The sequence below is a fragment of the Sinohyriopsis cumingii genome, chromosome 9 (assembly GCF_028554795.1).
Source record: "Sinohyriopsis cumingii isolate HCF-2022 chromosome 9, ASM2855479v2, whole genome shotgun sequence".
NCBI classification, from domain to species: domain Eukaryota; kingdom Metazoa; phylum Mollusca; class Bivalvia; order Unionida; family Unionidae; genus Sinohyriopsis; species Sinohyriopsis cumingii.
This window is the reverse complement of record NC_142969.1, coordinates 100,334,091-100,351,868: the sequence shown is the minus strand read 5'-3', so window position 1 is coordinate 100,351,868 and position 17,778 is coordinate 100,334,091. Positions and strand designations below refer to the sequence as shown.

Sequence of the window (17,778 nt, the reverse complement as noted above, 5' to 3'; positions counted from 1 at the left end):
GTTATTGGTATATTGCATGGCTAAGACTCAGGGACAAAATGTCAGCTAGAAGCATAAGACCCACTTAATTTCTGAACAATGCTCCAAAGAGTAAACATCTATTTAAATGGTTTGAAAGACTTGATCTATATGATATATAGTTTTTAAAAGTCATGATGATATGCCATGCAAGTGTGTAAAACCCTTGGATATTGTTAGTGTGTAAAACCCTTGGGATCTGTGAATTGTGTAAAGCACTTGGATATTGTGTGTGAAACCCTTGGATATTGTAAATGTGTAATACCCATCAGGGGGTAATGTGTATAAAACCCTTGGATATTGTGAGTGTGAAATACCCATTAGTAATGTGAGTCTATAAAACCCTTGTGTACTGAGAGCGTAAAACCCTTGGATATTGTAAGCGTGTAAAATCCATGGATAATGTAAGTTGTTGTTTTGTTGTCATGGGGTTTAACGCCATTTTTCAGCACACAACAGGCTATGTATGGCAAAGGAAGAACCTGGGTTTTACACACAATACCCAAGAGTTTTACACACTCACTCTACTAATTGGTATTACATGCTCACAATACTGGTGGTACATCATGCTACATGTCTGCGGCATGATGCCCCAGTGCTAGACATCACTATAAACTGTCACACTGCAGACATCGTAGCGGTATGACTGAAAAATTGTTAAAGCTATGTTAAAAATCCAAATCACACACACACACACACACACTCTCACAATAGCCAAAGTAGCTTAGGGATCAGATTTTCCGATACATCGGATGTATTGTGTGTAAAACCCTTGGATCATGTGTGTAATATCCATTAGTAGCATGTAAAACATGTGGATATTGTATGTAATACCCATTAGCATTGTGTAAAATCCTTAAGTATTGTGAGTGTGTAAGATCCTTGGGTGTTGTGATGTGTTAAACAACTGGGTAATGGTAGTGTGTAAAACCCTTAGGCATTGTGAATGTGTAAAACACTTTAAATGGTAGTGTGTAAAACCCTTGTGTATTGTTAACGTGTAAAACACTTGGATATTGTGTGTAAAACCCCTGGGTATACTGAGTGTGTACAACCATTGGGTATTGTGTGTAAAACCCTTGGGTACTGTGAGTGTGTACAACCATTGGGTATTGTGAATGTGTAAAGCCGTTGGGTATTGAGTGTAAAACCCTTGGGTATTGTGTGTGTGTGTGTGTGTAAAACACTTCTAGACGTACCTTTACTTCAGCTATATCACAATAATACTGACAATCTCTGGACAGGCAGTTTTCAATCCTTTTCAGAATTGTGGCTATGTGAATACTGTCAGTACTCTCTATGGATTCTTTACCATTTTTCAGAAATTCTTCTACAGGCAACTCACACTTCAGAGCTGTCTGCAAGAAAGCAGCCTCCATTTTGTGCAGCAGACTAGTCCCTTTTCCACCCATAACAGGGAACTGTAGTGATGAAGGATCCATCAAGGTCAAGGACATCAGTGTGTGAGAATACAGGTTACAGTCTACTCTGATCCTTGACTGGTTAGAATTTTCAACCTCATCTTCTCTTGAAGGCAACAGCCAATCAATAAGCTGACACCTAAGAGGGTGAGCAGAGTTATCATTGGTCTTTCTGCCTATCAAATTGGGCTGGTACTTTTCTGGAATACTGTACAAAGACAGATATTTGGCAAGGAAGTATACAGATTCCACAGTTGGCACAGAGATTCCAGGAATAAACAAAGACCAGATATCTTTATCTGGTACAATCAATTTCTTCTCAAGAACAGCAGTTAAAAGTCTATATCCATCTGAAGCTGCATGATTCAAGCTCACTGATCTGAAAGAAATTCTGAACACATTGTAAGGAAGTAAAATATTTTCTATCCCATGATTGCAGACAACATTGTAAGGAAGTAAAATATTCTCTATCCCATGACTGCAGACAACATTGTAAGGAAATAGAATATTCTCTATCCCATGATTGCAGACAACATTGTAATTAAGTAAAATATTCTCTATCCCACGACTGCAGACAACATTGTAAGGAAATAGAATATTCTCTAATCCATGATTGAAATATTATAGTAACATAATTTTTGGCTGAGCAGATAAAAACAACTTCAATGAAAATTGTTTATTTGCTATTCATTTACAGTTTTCTTAAGTAAATTTAACAAGTGTAAAAAAATGTCATAAATTTCAATGCAGAATGAATGGATTTTCAAAATTAAATGCACAGCAGTCATGCATGAGTACCAGTAGCCACACATTTTACATCTGCTCAATCTTTAATATTATTACTCTATATTGCTTTTTTGATGGGGAACATAATTTTAATGATATACTATTTACCTGTCACTATTGCATTGCTAACCTTTCCAGGATGGAAATTACTGTCTACATTAGACAATTCCATCCTCCTGTTAGAAAGAAAAATCTGGCACTAGAAAGAACACACATCATGGGACCATGCATAGAAGTTGTCATCTTGTTAGGGACCTAGACTATTTGTGGGAAACTGAACACTGTCTCTCTTTATAATGCATCAGTATGAAAAGATTCTCCACTCTGCATCACAGACCGTGGATGTAGAATATTTTCAGGCCTACCATGTTTGAGAATTTGTCCTGGTGGATAGATCACTTGATATAAGACAAGTGTAAAGGTGGAGAATCTGTGGGCTGTTGCAAAGAAGAGATCCTAAGAGCGTTTAAGTGTCATTATGTAATAACATCAAAGATATCATGACAACATATACAAGAATGGAGCTCAAAACATTTGGGATGCGAAATGGAAAATGATACCTATCTTATAAGTACGGAAAATGATAACTATCTTAGAAGTCTGAACACATTACAATAAAATTGAATTAGTGATTAAAATTGGATGCCAGTTGGAATAGCTATGGCCTACGATTCGTAAGGGTATGATAAAAGGGCACCGCTTGTGTGTGTGTGTGCGTGTATATTTGAAATATTAACATAGCTTTAAAAAGAATTCAATCATATCACTATGATTTCTGCCATGTGGCAGTTTACAGTGATGAAAAGCACTGGGGCATCATGCTGCAGACATGTAGCATGATGTTCCACCCAGTCACATTATCCTGACACCAGACCGACCAGTCCTAACACTAACCTCTTAATGCTGAGCACCAAGCAAAGCAACTATTAGTACCATTTTTGTAAGTCTTTGGTATGACTCGGCCAAGGATCAAACACACAACCTCCCACATCCAAGGTGGATGCTCTAACCAGTGGGCTACTGGAGTGGTCACACAAAAGCTCATCCAATGACTAATTTATGCAATGGAAAGAAAGTGTAGGCATTCTAATAATGAAAAAGAAGCAGATATGAATGCCAGTAATGCACCATGGAAAAGAAAAGCCAAATTTTCTAAGAGCATAACTAAATTAAAATCGCATCCATCAAAAGGAGGGTATCTACTGTGCATGGGCCTTTGACATGGGGAAGAGAATGGGTCTGTGTTCTTCCCAAATGTAGACTTCCTGAAAATATCTATCTAATTGGATGGAATTTTTTACTATGGCTAAGTGTAATTTCCCTCCAAGAATGGTAAGCAATGCAATATCAATATGTAATGTATTACTGATATTAACTGAAATTTTTGTACAGAAATCTTTTTTTTTCTTCAGTCAAGGTGACCGTGACCTTTTAACTTTTTACTCCTAAATCAATAGTATTTTTCCATACCCAAAGTGCAAGCCCTTTACAAAGTGTAACAATTACAACACTCAAGGTATTGTGCAGATACCATTTGTTTCTTCAGTCACAGTGACCTTGACTGTAGGAGCCCCAAATCAATAGGGTTCTTACTTAGAACAAGTGCAAGTCATCCACAAAGTTTGGTGACTATAAATGGTGAACTCTCAGTTCCTGTGCATAAGCCATTTTTTTCTACCAGTCATAGTGATGTCGACCTTTGATAAAGTTCTTCCTGACCTCAAGTGCTAGCCTTCAGCAAAGGTTGGTAACTACAGGTGGTGAGAAACTTTAGTTCTTTTGCAGAAACAAAATCAGTCAGACATAAAGACATCATATCATAATATGCTTTACCTTCTGTAGTGCATACAAAATCTACACCAATTTAATATTTATTCTTTAATATTTACTTAAGAAAGTCCAGATTAAAGCATAATTATCAACCCAGCTAAAACAGTAACTACTGACCTCAACACTGTGGACCATATTTTCTGCCAGACACTTCTGCTTTCTTCATCAAAGAAGTCGGATGCTGAGTGGTCCACTCTGCTCCAATTCTGTGCAAAGGCCTGTACACATCTCAATACGTAAGCAATCAGCTCATTCCTGATGAATAAACAAAACAAAGGATTTGCATAGGATTTTACTTTGCATAATTTTGTGGAAATGTTAAGTTTTAGAATTAAAATAAACAAAATAATCTTTCGGCTATCTATTTAAACATGTTATAACCATGAAAACCAAAATTCTTCTCTTACATGTTCCTCATTAAAAAAAATTTAACATTAACATTTAGCATGTTGCAGTATAACATACTTCTGGTGGTATGCTGTTTGAACTTGTAAAACTGCATTCATACATAAAATTGCATGACTGCAGCCAACAATGGCCAAGAAACTCATGAATACACAAAACATAAGTCACAAATGCATGAAATATTGGTAATGACCTACTTTTGATCAGACAATGTTGACACAGACAAATACAGGGATTTTATAGCAAAATGGCACAATCATAGGGATAATGACACCCCACCAATGTAAGTACATGACATTTTTTGTAATGGCCACTGACTTTGAACCTGATAAATGGATAGAAACTCATTTAAGTTCTCCCTGCAAGTATCAAGATATGTGCAAACTTTGGTTAAATTTAACAGGAATATTGATTTGAAGAAGGAAAATACAAATAGTTGTTTAATTGGCATTATTCAATATATTCATCAGATATATCCAGAAAAAATACATCCATACTTGTTTGTATTTTCATTCTCATAAGCCAAAAGAGCTAATAACAGGAATCACAGCCTTTGACATTAAAATCCATGTCCGAGTGCTGACTATCGTCAAGTTCATTTTTGATCCAAAAAGATAAAATAGTCTAGCAATAAAATCACTTCAATATATGTATGCAAAAGTTGCTGTATTCATTAGTTCATTTAGGTGCAAAAATGCAAGCAATGACCTCTGACTTGATTCAAAGGTCAAGTAGGCCAGGTTTTCAAAAAACTTCCAACATATTATATGCCATGGCATACACAGACGCACTTCATACACTCAAAAAACAAAAATACAAACTCAAACAGTTATTTTTTTGGGGATATAGATAGAAACAAAAGACTTGACAAATTTGAAATAGTTATGCTGTCCGACATCAAACAAACACATACAAGACACATCTCTTAATAAAAAATTAAAATACATAAATGGACACTTGACTCTGGCAAAGTAACATATAAAAACCTACACAAATAGGGAAAAGGGAAGGAAATTAGCCCATGACAATAATTTGCCACCGTGGTAATAGTACAACCCTAATCCGAAGCAAATTTGTTGGAAATCAGGCCCACTGTCAGCCCCGACAAAGGGAAGAAAGTACACAGATTATGCTTCTTGGGATAAATAAATCTCAATACGATTTAATGGATAAAAAAGAAATCAACCCTGCTTAATTCAATAATACTGCATTATTGGTTTTTAACACACACACACTTACAGACCTTACAGGATGACAGGGGAAACCCACACCATAAACACTTTTAGAAAACACTTTTAGAGATAAACAGAGTGTCACATCTAAGTCCTAACCAGCTATATGTGCTGGGATGGGGCTAAGGAGTGTCAACAATAGGTTTTCAAAACACTGTCAATAAAGTGTAGACAAGATGTTGGTCAGACCTGTACCACTTTCATACTGAAATAATAAACATGTTAATGGTATCGTTCATTAAAGTAGAGTAATGATAGGAAGATTTTAAAGATGGTTACTATGGTACCATGCTGGGCAACAGATGAACACCAGTCACTCAGAATTGGCTATATAATGTGTTACGACTCTAGGTCTCAAATGTTTGTCTAACAGGAAGAAGTCAAAGCAACAATTTACATAAAATCAATTTTATTCTTCTATAATGCATGTGAAAATTCAAAATTCAAAAGACAGTATTGTGAATTAAATCCCAAATAATCCTAAATGTCTTAATATTAAAAGTACAGAAGGTTCCAAATGAATTCCATTAGTCTTAAATGTCCTGATGTTACACAATGATGCAAACCAGATTGTCTTAGAATGAGTTCTCAATAAAAATGTGTTAATCCAAAGACAATGATTACTTTGTAATTCTAATTAATTTAATTAAAATTTCACATTGAATTATATCTGAACTATGATAAATGGATTCCAGACTGCTCTGAGATAGGAATGAGTTATTTATCAAATCCCTATTTATACACATTTTCACTTGACCTATAATGTAATAGAATGTTAAGATTAATAGAAAAACCAGTCTAACTGTACACCTTGAGCTTGTACTATGTAAATATGTTATTTACAACTTACAATCATGGACAAAATTCGCTATGTTGGACCAGCATCATTCCAATATTTTCTTTTTTAAATGTTGGCATGGTCATCAAATGGGGAGTTGGGGGGCTTGGTGGTCGAGTGTTCTACAGTGCTCACCTTTACTGATAGATGCTATCTCACTTCTGTCTGTGTGAGTCTTGGGCTTGGCCAATGTGGGTCTGTAAGAAAGGTGCCAGTAGCTTCCTGTGGGTCAGTGGTTCTTACCATGGTTTTCCCTGGGTTCTTCCTAAACCAATTATACTGGCCACCATATACAGCCTATCTTGCACTGAGAAATGGCATTAAACTCAAAACAACAACAACATAACATCCATTTAAGAAAAGTAGCTGTTATGAGATTTTTAAAATTTTAGGTGGCCATTGAGGATCAACTAAATACAGTAAGAAGTGTTTCAGTGAAAACCCTAAGCCATTACAAAAGTAGTGATAACAATATTTTCACCATGGCCACCAAAATGTCCATAGCTCTACTTCAGTGCAAGGCCAACATCAACTTCATGTCAACCTGGGATTTAAATTTCAACAATAAACACTAGCATTAATAAAGATGAACTGCATTGTGTGAGAATTATTTGAGAACAAAATAATCATTTTGTTGTGAAATGGGTCCAAATAAATTCATATAATTTATATGTTCACTAACTTATTCAATTACACATATAACTCTTCAAACAGTATAAAGACAGGTACAGCAGATTCATGTCAAGGAAATCTGAATTAATTGCCAAGCATAGAAAAATGCCCCAGAAGACAACCTAGGTTTGTCTGGACAGGAATCAAACCTGTTACCTATAGACTCAGACTCTAAGCTAACAACTGGAGGCTAGAAATATCACTGAAACATAAGCCTCATTAAGATGCATAGACATCTAAAAAACATTGTCAATGTGGATCAAAATAAAGTTTATGTGTTAAAAATGCAACAAACAACTTCATATAAAATGTCATTCAAGTGTTATAGCTAGGTCACAATCATCTGCTTCATCCTCTGTCAGATACATCAATATACAAAATTCAGGAGAGTATAAATTGGGTCCTTGATATTGAGGATGTAAACAAACGAAACTGCAAGCCTTGAAATAAAGTTAAAGAATACTCATACACCAAAAGAGATTCCCTGACAGCGGTTGGTGAACAATGCAAAAAATCAGGGCATTTCTTGGGATGACATATGAGTTCTTGGTAGAGAGAATAATACCCCAAGAAGGAATATAAGAGAAGCTATTGAAATCATGCGACTCCAGTCCATAAGTCATTCCCCTGATGAAGGCTAAGGAGTCATAAGCTATTATGCAACAGAAATGTATCTATTCTTAGTTCCATTGTCAGAATATACAAGAATATTAAATTTAGATCACAATGACCTAGTTTTGATGGCCAAGTTACTCATTTTGAGATACAATGACATGCCAATTTTCACATGAGTTCCTGGAAAGAACTGACACTTGTATGTCTGAAAAGAAATTCCAGAAATTCAAGATAAGACCATTTCCTTCTTCCTTAAGTTCCAATTGTTTAAACCAGCTCTGGTATTCTTGAGCAATACAAGATTTTCTAAGATGGCTTCTAATTTAGGACCAACTAGACATCATACAAAGTCTCCTAGCAAAGGCAGCCCTATGGCTACAGGAGGAGTATTAACACAATTTTCAAGGTCACAAAAGCATCTTTTATCATGACATCATAATGGGGGCCCTGAGTGGCCAAGTAGTCTAAAGCACTCTTCGTTACGGATCACTGCCATCTCACCTCTGTCTGCGTGGGTTTGAGTCTCAGATTTGGCTAAGGGTATGTGAGAAAGCGTGCCAGTAGTTTCTCGTGGGTCAGTGGTTCTTTCCTGGGTTTTCCCGGGTTCTTCCTCCACCATTAATACTGGCCGCCATGTATAGCCTATCGTGTGCTGAAAAATGGCATTAAACCCTACAACAATGATGACATCATAACGTCTTCTGGTGAAAACTACATTTCAGTATGATTTTCCATTCAAAAGATGTAACAAGATTTTCAAGATAGCCATATTGGATGTCAGATCAGCAGCATTTTCATTCTGAACCAACTAGATATCATTTAGAAATCTTTAAATTTCATGCTGTTATGACCATTCATTCTTAAGGAGTAACAAGGTTCTCAAGATGACCACTGTGTTGGTGAAAGTAGATGTTAAAATGGCACCTCTTTCGTTTTGGTCCAACTAAACCTTCGGATGAATGTCAGTAAAAAGTTTCATGGTAATCCTCCAAGACATTAAGAAGAAGTAACAAAACAAACTTGTGCCAACCGACAGAAGAAAAAAGGCCACCCCATAAGCTCTTCTGGACTATGATCAATAGAGTTCAGCAGTGCAGGTCAAACAGGACTCAAGATATTGGGTTAATAATTAATGGATGGCTGGAAATAAATACAAAAGTTCCTTCTGCATGAAAATTAGGTCATAGCAACCAACATTTGTATGACAGTTTCTCTCCCTGAGATGCAACAACATTGATTTCAAATATTGGTGAAAACAGACCATCATACCTTGGGTGTAACAAATGACCAGCTGAAAATACAAACTGAATTCATTAAGTTAGATCACAGTGACCTGAATTGTGTATGGATGAGCTGCTCCCTCGGGATTCAACAAAGCAATTTCCATAAACAACAATCTAAGATATTTTAAATTAAACAAATGAATAGCTGAAAATACAAAGTCATTCTAGTATGAGATTTGGGTCAAGTTTTGTTATGGTTGGATCACTATCTTTGGGGATATATCAACATACCAATTTCACGAGTTTAGGTAAATCTGCAGACAGGAAATTACATGTGTAACAAATGGATTAAAGCTGAAATGACTCAATGAACATTATAGTCAAAACAAATTTTACACATCTTTTAAATGAATGTCAGTGTTCAAATATTCATTTTTTTATAACTAAGTTTGGCAGCATTTAGTAAAACGACACAGCAAACAAGGCAAAAATGTTAACTATGCAATACTGAATTACTTTACATGCTAAATAACCTGAAATTAAAACTCCCACCCATCCTGATCATAACATCAAAAATAGTCATATTTGATCTTAACATCGTTTTCCTTCATGGTCATTTAGGCAGTCTTCCAAGAGATAATAAGGCAAGCTGACAAAAACATGTTACAGAAGAGGTTTTCATACCCAAGTCAACAAAGCCTTTAAGAACTAATCAACGTCACCAAAATTAATACTATTTTTTAACAAGAACAAATTACTTCTCAGAGAAATTTTGAGATAATCCTCTCCCAATTCACAAAATCAAGAGTTACTTCTTTACCTGTAGTCCATCTAATTCATCTTCAGCACTAAAGGAACATTTATGGTCATAGTCAGTTTGATCATTGAATACCATTCATCTTATATGGCCACTTTCCCGGTGCAAAAGGGGAGGCCATGTAAGATGTGGATCACTGTACTTTCAAAATGATTTGTTGTTTGATTTCATCCAGCTTTATTTTTCCAATCAAAATCCCTAATGAAAATAACTCAAATTTACCACAAAGTTCGAGTTCTGGGATTAATCATGTTTAAATGGTATTGTTTCACATTCCAATCATTGTGTAAATATCCACACAAGTTTGTAAACATTACAGCTTTATGAAATGCAGTGTAAACTTGTTGAATATTATGCATCAACACAGTTAAGTTGGACGAGTGCTTTAAAACAACAAAGAAGGTGGCTTTTCTGAAGGAGTTCATCAAAGCATTGAATAAAACAAAACCAGCATGACTGTGACGTACACATTTAAATGTGCAAGTGTATAATTGACCTTTGTTACAAGTAGCTTTGAATTAAAAGTGCCCTAAATATTGTATTTTCTTTACTGTGGCAAACTGTTTTCTTTGATGGGTGGGGTACCAATTTTCATGGATTCTTTGTTTCTGCACAAATGGTGACTTTAAAAGGCTCAGCAGGTGATGCTCCATCCAAGTGACAACAAGACCCCCTCCCCAATCCATAAATATAAGTACCAAATAAAATAACCGATTTTTGCAAAACCACAAAAATTCATGAGCACACTGTATCACTCATACGTTTGACTAGATACAAGTAGACTGTTTCATTCCTCATACAAGTAAATATGTCAATGATTGGAACACAGAATGTCATGTGTCAGTGAGCAAAACATCATGTCTCCCCTCACACGATTGTATCACCCTCACATGATCATATTTCAAGTATGATTCGTTATAATAAACAATTTTGTGCTCTTATTTTGGGGAGATGTAATTTGTTTACCCATGACAAGTTATATTCCACTGGGACTTGTTCCATAGGGCAATGCTATTATGGAATATGATTTGCCCTGGGTGAACAAATCTTCATATTTCCCTCTAAGAAGGGCAATAAATGTATAATTTTTCATTTGTCTAGCTGAATATACTACCTCTTACACTCTGCCAAAAGCTGGGCCAAACAGTTCAAATATGGGATTACTTCTTCTTTTGGTAAACTTTCTGGGTATTTTTCCAAAAGCCTTGTTGTCAGCTGGATCCTAAAAGAATAACAATCATAATGCTGCAAATTTTGTATAAATATGAATAGATAAAAATTATAATCAGTTTTTGTCCTTTACTTGTGTTTGGTAGAGAAAAGTTAAGATTTTCTGGGGAAAGATTTAGCAAGCATCTGTATTAAAGAATCAACTACAAATTATGAAATTTTACCTAAAACATGTCTGCTAAAACAAGTGTCACATAATAAATATAATTTGTTACTTCCAAACCCCTTGACATAATAGTATTTATACAAACCTAATTTCCAGTAAGTCTTACTGTAAGATATCTTTCATGACACCAAGACATACCTGTAACCTTTATAACAGTAAACATTCTTAATGCTCACAGAAAACTATCAGCATGGGGCACATTATATAGCTAATTGTCAATGAGGCCATTAAAATCTAAAGGTGGTCAGATATTAACATTCACAACTGCACTGTTTACCTATCCAACAGAAAATAACTAGGATGAGTTTGTGTTGTGAGTAATTTAAGCACTGCCATGGGACAGACCATTAGGCTGATTTGCATAGGAATTTATTTTTTTTGGTTGGTTTTAGGGATCAGAGTGCCAATTCATTTCCCACAGAACTTAAGTTAATATATTTAAATATAAAAAATAATTTCTGCATTAAACTGACATACAAACCACCTGTACTTCCATCAATGGAGTTGAACCAAAAATTCAGCCTTGAAACAGGTGTTCTCTGCATTTTTGCAAGCCTCATGCTGTTAAACCTCCTGATATGCACTTAAAATATAATAGCCATGTGCCAAAATTCCATATGTTGCTTTGTTTGCAGAAAATTTAATACAAAATATCAAAATAAAAGTAAATATTTTGTTGCCAACTATAGTGCATACATCAAAGTTCAGCTTGTTTTCTTAATATTTTCATGCACAGATGGGGTAATTGATACCTGAGCATGCTAATGCCTCATAGGCAGGAGACAAGTTTGGATGTTAGATAGAAACAATAAGACAAAATAAAAAATCTTTAAGTGAAAACCCTATGCTGATATGATATGATGGAGTAGCTACCATATTTACCATATATGTTGGGCCACAATACTGTTGGGACACCATAAATTAGTTTTTAAAGTAATTTGTTGGGGTACTTTATGTTCTGGGACATTGGATTTTTTAAGTAAGTTGTGGAGCATCTTTCAAATCATTCAAAAATTATGTGTTGGAAAATGCATTCCAACTGAAATTTTATTTTAAAAATTATAAAACAGTGTAATTGAGATAAAATTATATCCACTGCAGCAGCATCTTGTCAACACAACCCTTCTCATACACAGGTTTGATCCATTCTTTCAGTTCATGTTATTTTATTTTTCTCAAGACGAGAAAACTAATCATTGGTGGCAAGACATCTCCTGAGATGGAAACTGCATGGGCAGTTGTGCTAATTCTCATACATTTAACACCCCCATCTTATCGACAGTTCATGCAGGAATGAGATCAAAGTACACATATTGTTGGCAAATTCATCATCTCTTCTGGCCTTAACAAATTCATCAAATGATTTCCTCCAAAATCTTCTGGCCGACACTGGGTCATCATTGTCCATGCACTAAATTGTGTCACTTTAAAACTTGTTCCATCATTTCAATTTATTTTCAAAATTCTCATGAATAACGGTGAAAAGGAACCAAAGTTAGCTTCCTTATCTCAGCCGACTTTGTATATTAAATTTTTTTAAAAACATCAGATTCTAAAGCAGGCTTATTTTGTAATAAAATAACCTTTGTACTGATATCCTTTTTTTTTTTTTAAATTCGGCTTAAAAGTATCCAAAGTCAACTTCCATGGTCAGCATGCTTTGTAATAAAAATAACCTCTATCTTTGATGTCCATTCGGTACGTTCAAACAATGAGTTTACTGCTCACTGCCAGTAGTGTTTATTCATCACCCAGGCTTCTATTTCCTTGACACCTGTAGTTATAATTAATACAAACAGCCACTGATGTCTGTCTGTAAATAGTATATACAGCAATAACTTGTTCTAATAATACTTTTTTTAACCCATGATTGCTAAAAATGTATTATTTGCACTCAAATGAATGTATTTTCAAAAAATTAATTTTATTTGCAAGATTCTGTCATATGTATTGTTAATCATGGTTATTTCACTAATACCATGTCATGCATGAATGGCAGATGTCTTAAGCAATCAGCTAATTATTTCCCTCTCAAGTGTGATTTGATTGGATACAGTTTTCAGTCCAATAACATATACGAACCTCTGAGTACAACCAGACATAATTTGTTTCTCAATGTTCACGTTGATGAACAATGTGTCATGTGTTACTGGACATACGTGATACATGCTACAGTATGGATGCCTACACTACTGTTCAAGTATGGAGTTCATGGATATATTTTATTTTTTAATTCGTTTTGTTTATCTATTTTATTGCTATATGCACTGGAGGGGGCACAGACTCAACACAAATTTATTTTGTTTCTTAATTCTTCGGACATGTGACCTAGGTGAAACAAAGTTTCACCATAAATTCTGGGACAGGAAAATTTGTATTTATTTGTTTCCCAATATAAACGGTAAATATGGTATAGCAAGATTTCAACACAGCTACTGTGGCAACCATTTGGATTTCAGATCAGCACTATTTTAATACAGCACCAAGTAGACATCATAAGAAATCTGCACCTTCTTATGACCATCCACTCAGGAGGAATATCAATAACAAGATTTTCAAGATGGCCACTGTGGTAGCCATACTAGTTGTATGAGCAGCACTATTTACACTGATGACCAATTAAACCATGGGATTAATGTGTATAAAGTTTCATTGTAAGTAATACTGGATGTCAGATTGGCTTCACTGACATTTAAAACCAGCTAGGTATCATAAGAAATCGTTTAGAGAAAACCTCATGTAAATATGACAATCAATGCAGGAGGAGTAGCAATAACAAAATTCTGAAGATGGCCAGTGTGCAGAGCCACACTGGACATAAGAAAGTTTCAATTAGGACCAATCAGACATCATAAAAAAGTCTTTCAGTGAAAGGGGCACACAATGGCACTCACTTATACACATCTCAACTTGCGATTTTTAGTCCTTACTCGACCAATTTGGGTGTGCAAGAAACCTTGCCGGTACCATCTGAAGGAAAGGTGGTTCTTCCTGGATTTTAATGGGTTCTTCTTATAACAAATATTTTTACTGCCATGAATAACCTATCATGTGCTAAAAAAAATGGCATTCAACCCACCAAATTAAACATTTTAGTGAAAACCCCATGCTGAAATGACCATCCACTCAGGAGAAATAGCGTTATCAAGATTTTCAAGATGGCCACTGTCATAGCCATATTTGTTTTCACAGCAACTTTCATTCAGGATCAACTAGATCTGGACAATTAGTGATAACAAATTTGTATTGACTGACAGATGGATGAAAGATCATCTCTTCTGGCCATTGACCAAAACAGCAAAATAAAAATCTCATATGATCCTTCTTGAGCTGAAGAAATAAAAGTATTATGGTGAGAAAGAAGGACCATCTCCACCCCAAATTTTAAATGGTTGGTCCCTAATGACACTTGCATCACCTTCCAACAATGTACCGAACTAATGACAGCTGTTGTTGTTGTTGTTGTGGGGCTTAACGCCATTTTTCAGCACATGATAGGCTATACATGGCGGCCAGTATTAATGGTGGAGGAAGAACCCGGAAAATCCCCGGAAAGAACCACCGACCCATGAGAAGCTACTGGCAAGCTTTCTCACATACCCACATTGGCTGAATCTGAGACTTGAACCAGCGCAGACGGAGGTGAGATGGCAGTAATCCGTAACGGAGAGCGCTTTAGACCACTCGGCCACTCTGGGCCCCTGAACTAATGACAGCAGTAAATCCTTCATCTGGTGGTTATGGTTACAATGGCTTTTAAAAGTCTGAAACTTGGTGTATCTGTTATTTAATGTCTGTGCAATTGTGATTGTGTGTATATGACAATACCATGTGTACAAACTATTTTTTGCCTTGAAAGTGTATTAAACGCTTAAAAGAAAACATTGTTTATTTCCATTTATTAAAATTTTCAATCATTTTTAATAAGTTTCTTTGAGTAGATACTTATTTCAGTTGTACAACACTGCCAGTCATTTAGGTGCCTTTACTGATCTAAAAACATTAGTTGTTCTAAAATTTAATACTACTTTTACCAAACTCTGTTCATTCACTGATCCTCATCGTAGTGGTCACCACAAAAATTCAAGACCAAAATGAACCTTATTTTTTAATAATGTAAATCTTACTCATTTCTATTGCACTGCTTACCTTCCAGGATGAAAATTACTACTGTCTGTACAAGAAAAGCTCCATTCACATTCTCCATTTTAGGGACACATTGTCTGTGAGACATCAGTGTTGTAGCTGGAGGGAATATGGCAATGACAACAGGTATTACATAATCAAAATTAGTCTTCATCCCAAAAAACTGTATTTTAATATCAACAATATGTCAATTGTTGCTATGTTGACAGTGTGGTGGGAGGCTGATGACCTAAAACACAACTGTTATAAAAAAGGATATCCTCTCCCGTACAGTAGGAATGTCCACTACTGTATATTAGCATCTGCTCTGGCCACATTTTATGCCATGACTATTTACCTAAAGAAAATATGCTTCTGATCTGTTATGGTAAAGTTCTCAAGCATGATGATGGAGAATCAAGGTTCCTGTGCAGAAGAATGTTGCAGATTCCTCCTCTGAGGCAATGTGCTGGGTTTGTAAACCAATAGTTCAAGAAGATCAATGACCCACAACTGCTGGAGCCACAAATGAGCTGCGTATAGAAGATCCTGACTTTCTCAGACATGATTTTGATATTCCACAAAAAAAATCTGAAAATTTGAAAGTGGGGTTTGGGGGCTTCCAATGACTTCAATGATTTCACAATATTTATTGTCACATGGATTTGTTCTCCACTACCACTGGTGCTTAGGTTATTTCATCGCATGTCAGTGTTTACATCGTAATTAAGTCACAATAATTTCTAAATTTCTGCAGGAAAAATATTATACATCTCTCTTTTCATAACAAATCTGTAAAATAAATGCCAAAGAACATCAACTATATACAAATAATCCCATATGATACATTCGCTTGTCTTTTTCTCCAATGGACGCAACCTCTTGTTATGCCAGTCTAGCTCTTTTTGTGACTTTGGCAAAGATTTCTTTAGCCTTCTTTTTCACTAACTTTTTTGGCTCAATGAGCAATCATTTCTTTTCCTTCTCAACACGAGCCTATTTCTTTTCAAGCTGCAGTGCACATATTCTAACAGAGAGCTACATCTGTTCTCTCATGCAAGAAATCTTTCTTCTTATAGATATTAATTGCACTTTTTTCCAGAAGCCTTCTGACCTTCAATTTTTCCGTATGCAACTTCTTTTGTAGGTGCTGTTCCAAATTCTTCCAACCACGATTACCGTAGAGCAGAGGTCAGAAAATGCCAGTCCTCTAGTGTTCAGTTTTCTTATAAACTGACCAACTAAATTTCCATCGACTTCTTGCTCCAGCCATTCCTATTCCCATATGTTTTGAAACCTTTATCTTAACTTCTCGTGTCCTGGTCTCTCTCAACAACTCGGGACGCCATTTTTTGGAAGCACGCTTCTTCTTTCCATTGCCATCAGTTTCCATTACACGAAGATTCACTGGATGAATTCTGACCAATCAGAATACTCCTTACGAGAGTCGTGGACTAACTAATATATGGAATGAATACATTACAAGAGTCGTTGCAGAATGGGAACGAACAGACCATTTTTTAAAAACCAGATCAGAGATGGAAAAAAAAAAACCCCAGACTATATCAAGAAAAATCGGATTCAAGTCAGGAGAAAAGCGGATTTCTGCTTTAAAACAGGAAAATCATGTCTGCTTCTGGAGCATGTGCATAGTCATTCTGAAGGGTGGGAAGGCATAGGTGAAGAGATGATGCCACTTCAGGCTTAATGTTTCCACTGCCCAGGCCTGCTGGTTTGGGACTGGGGAGACATAAAAGTGAACTTTGTTGTTTAGCTTTGCTACAAACAAGTCCACTCAAGGGTCTCTCCTCCTCCCCAGTTGGGACTGGTACTAGGCATTGGATTGGTGCAGAGACCATTCTGTGAGGACTACCTTGAGGACTGCCTCTCCCGGAAAGAGTCAGCCAAACTATTTTCTTACCAGGAATATGATGAACTGAGAGGTTATCCCATCCAAGGTTGCCCACCAAGGTAGATTCCAAACCTACATGCAAACAGCATGGGTACAGTGCCAATGATGTGCCGTCTGAGAATATCATCACACATTGACTCCTCACCTTGTTGATGCAACCCTATTGAGCCAAAACTACTACACTCATTTCCAAAATGCTTATTAGGGTCAATTCTTCCCAGTACCAATAACTTTGAAGAACTAGCCCTTCCAGCTCCAAGTGAATGGCCCCCCCCCCCCTCTAAACATGTCCCTGAACAGATAGGAATGAGATTCAGGTGCATACATTGGACTCCAATCAAATCTAGTTCTTGAGGAAATTCATACTCACATATACAAAATCATGAGATGGAACAAGCCTAGATTTTTCCTAGGTTTGCAAAAGGCCCCACCTGATCACTATGGACCAGCTGCGAGACAGATCTGAAGGACTCTAACAAGCACTGCGG

General features: G+C 36.0%; 1 protein-coding gene across 1 annotated transcript in view; it reads right to left on the bottom strand.

Annotated features, from left to right (window-relative positions):
• The window catches only part of LOC149792343 (serine-protein kinase ATM-like), a 360,810-nt gene that overhangs the window by 228,814 nt on the left and 114,218 nt on the right, over positions 1-17,778 (bottom strand). Inside the window, exons 12-14 of the mRNA XM_089970917.1 lie at positions 10,972-11,079; positions 4,173-4,310; positions 1,218-1,818 (exon numbers count right to left, since the gene is read on the bottom strand). Coding sequence (XP_089827043.1) covers positions 1,218-1,818; positions 4,173-4,310; positions 10,972-11,079 — 847 coding nt within the window. The remainder of the gene's footprint in view (positions 1-1,217; positions 1,819-4,172; positions 4,311-10,971; positions 11,080-17,778) is intronic.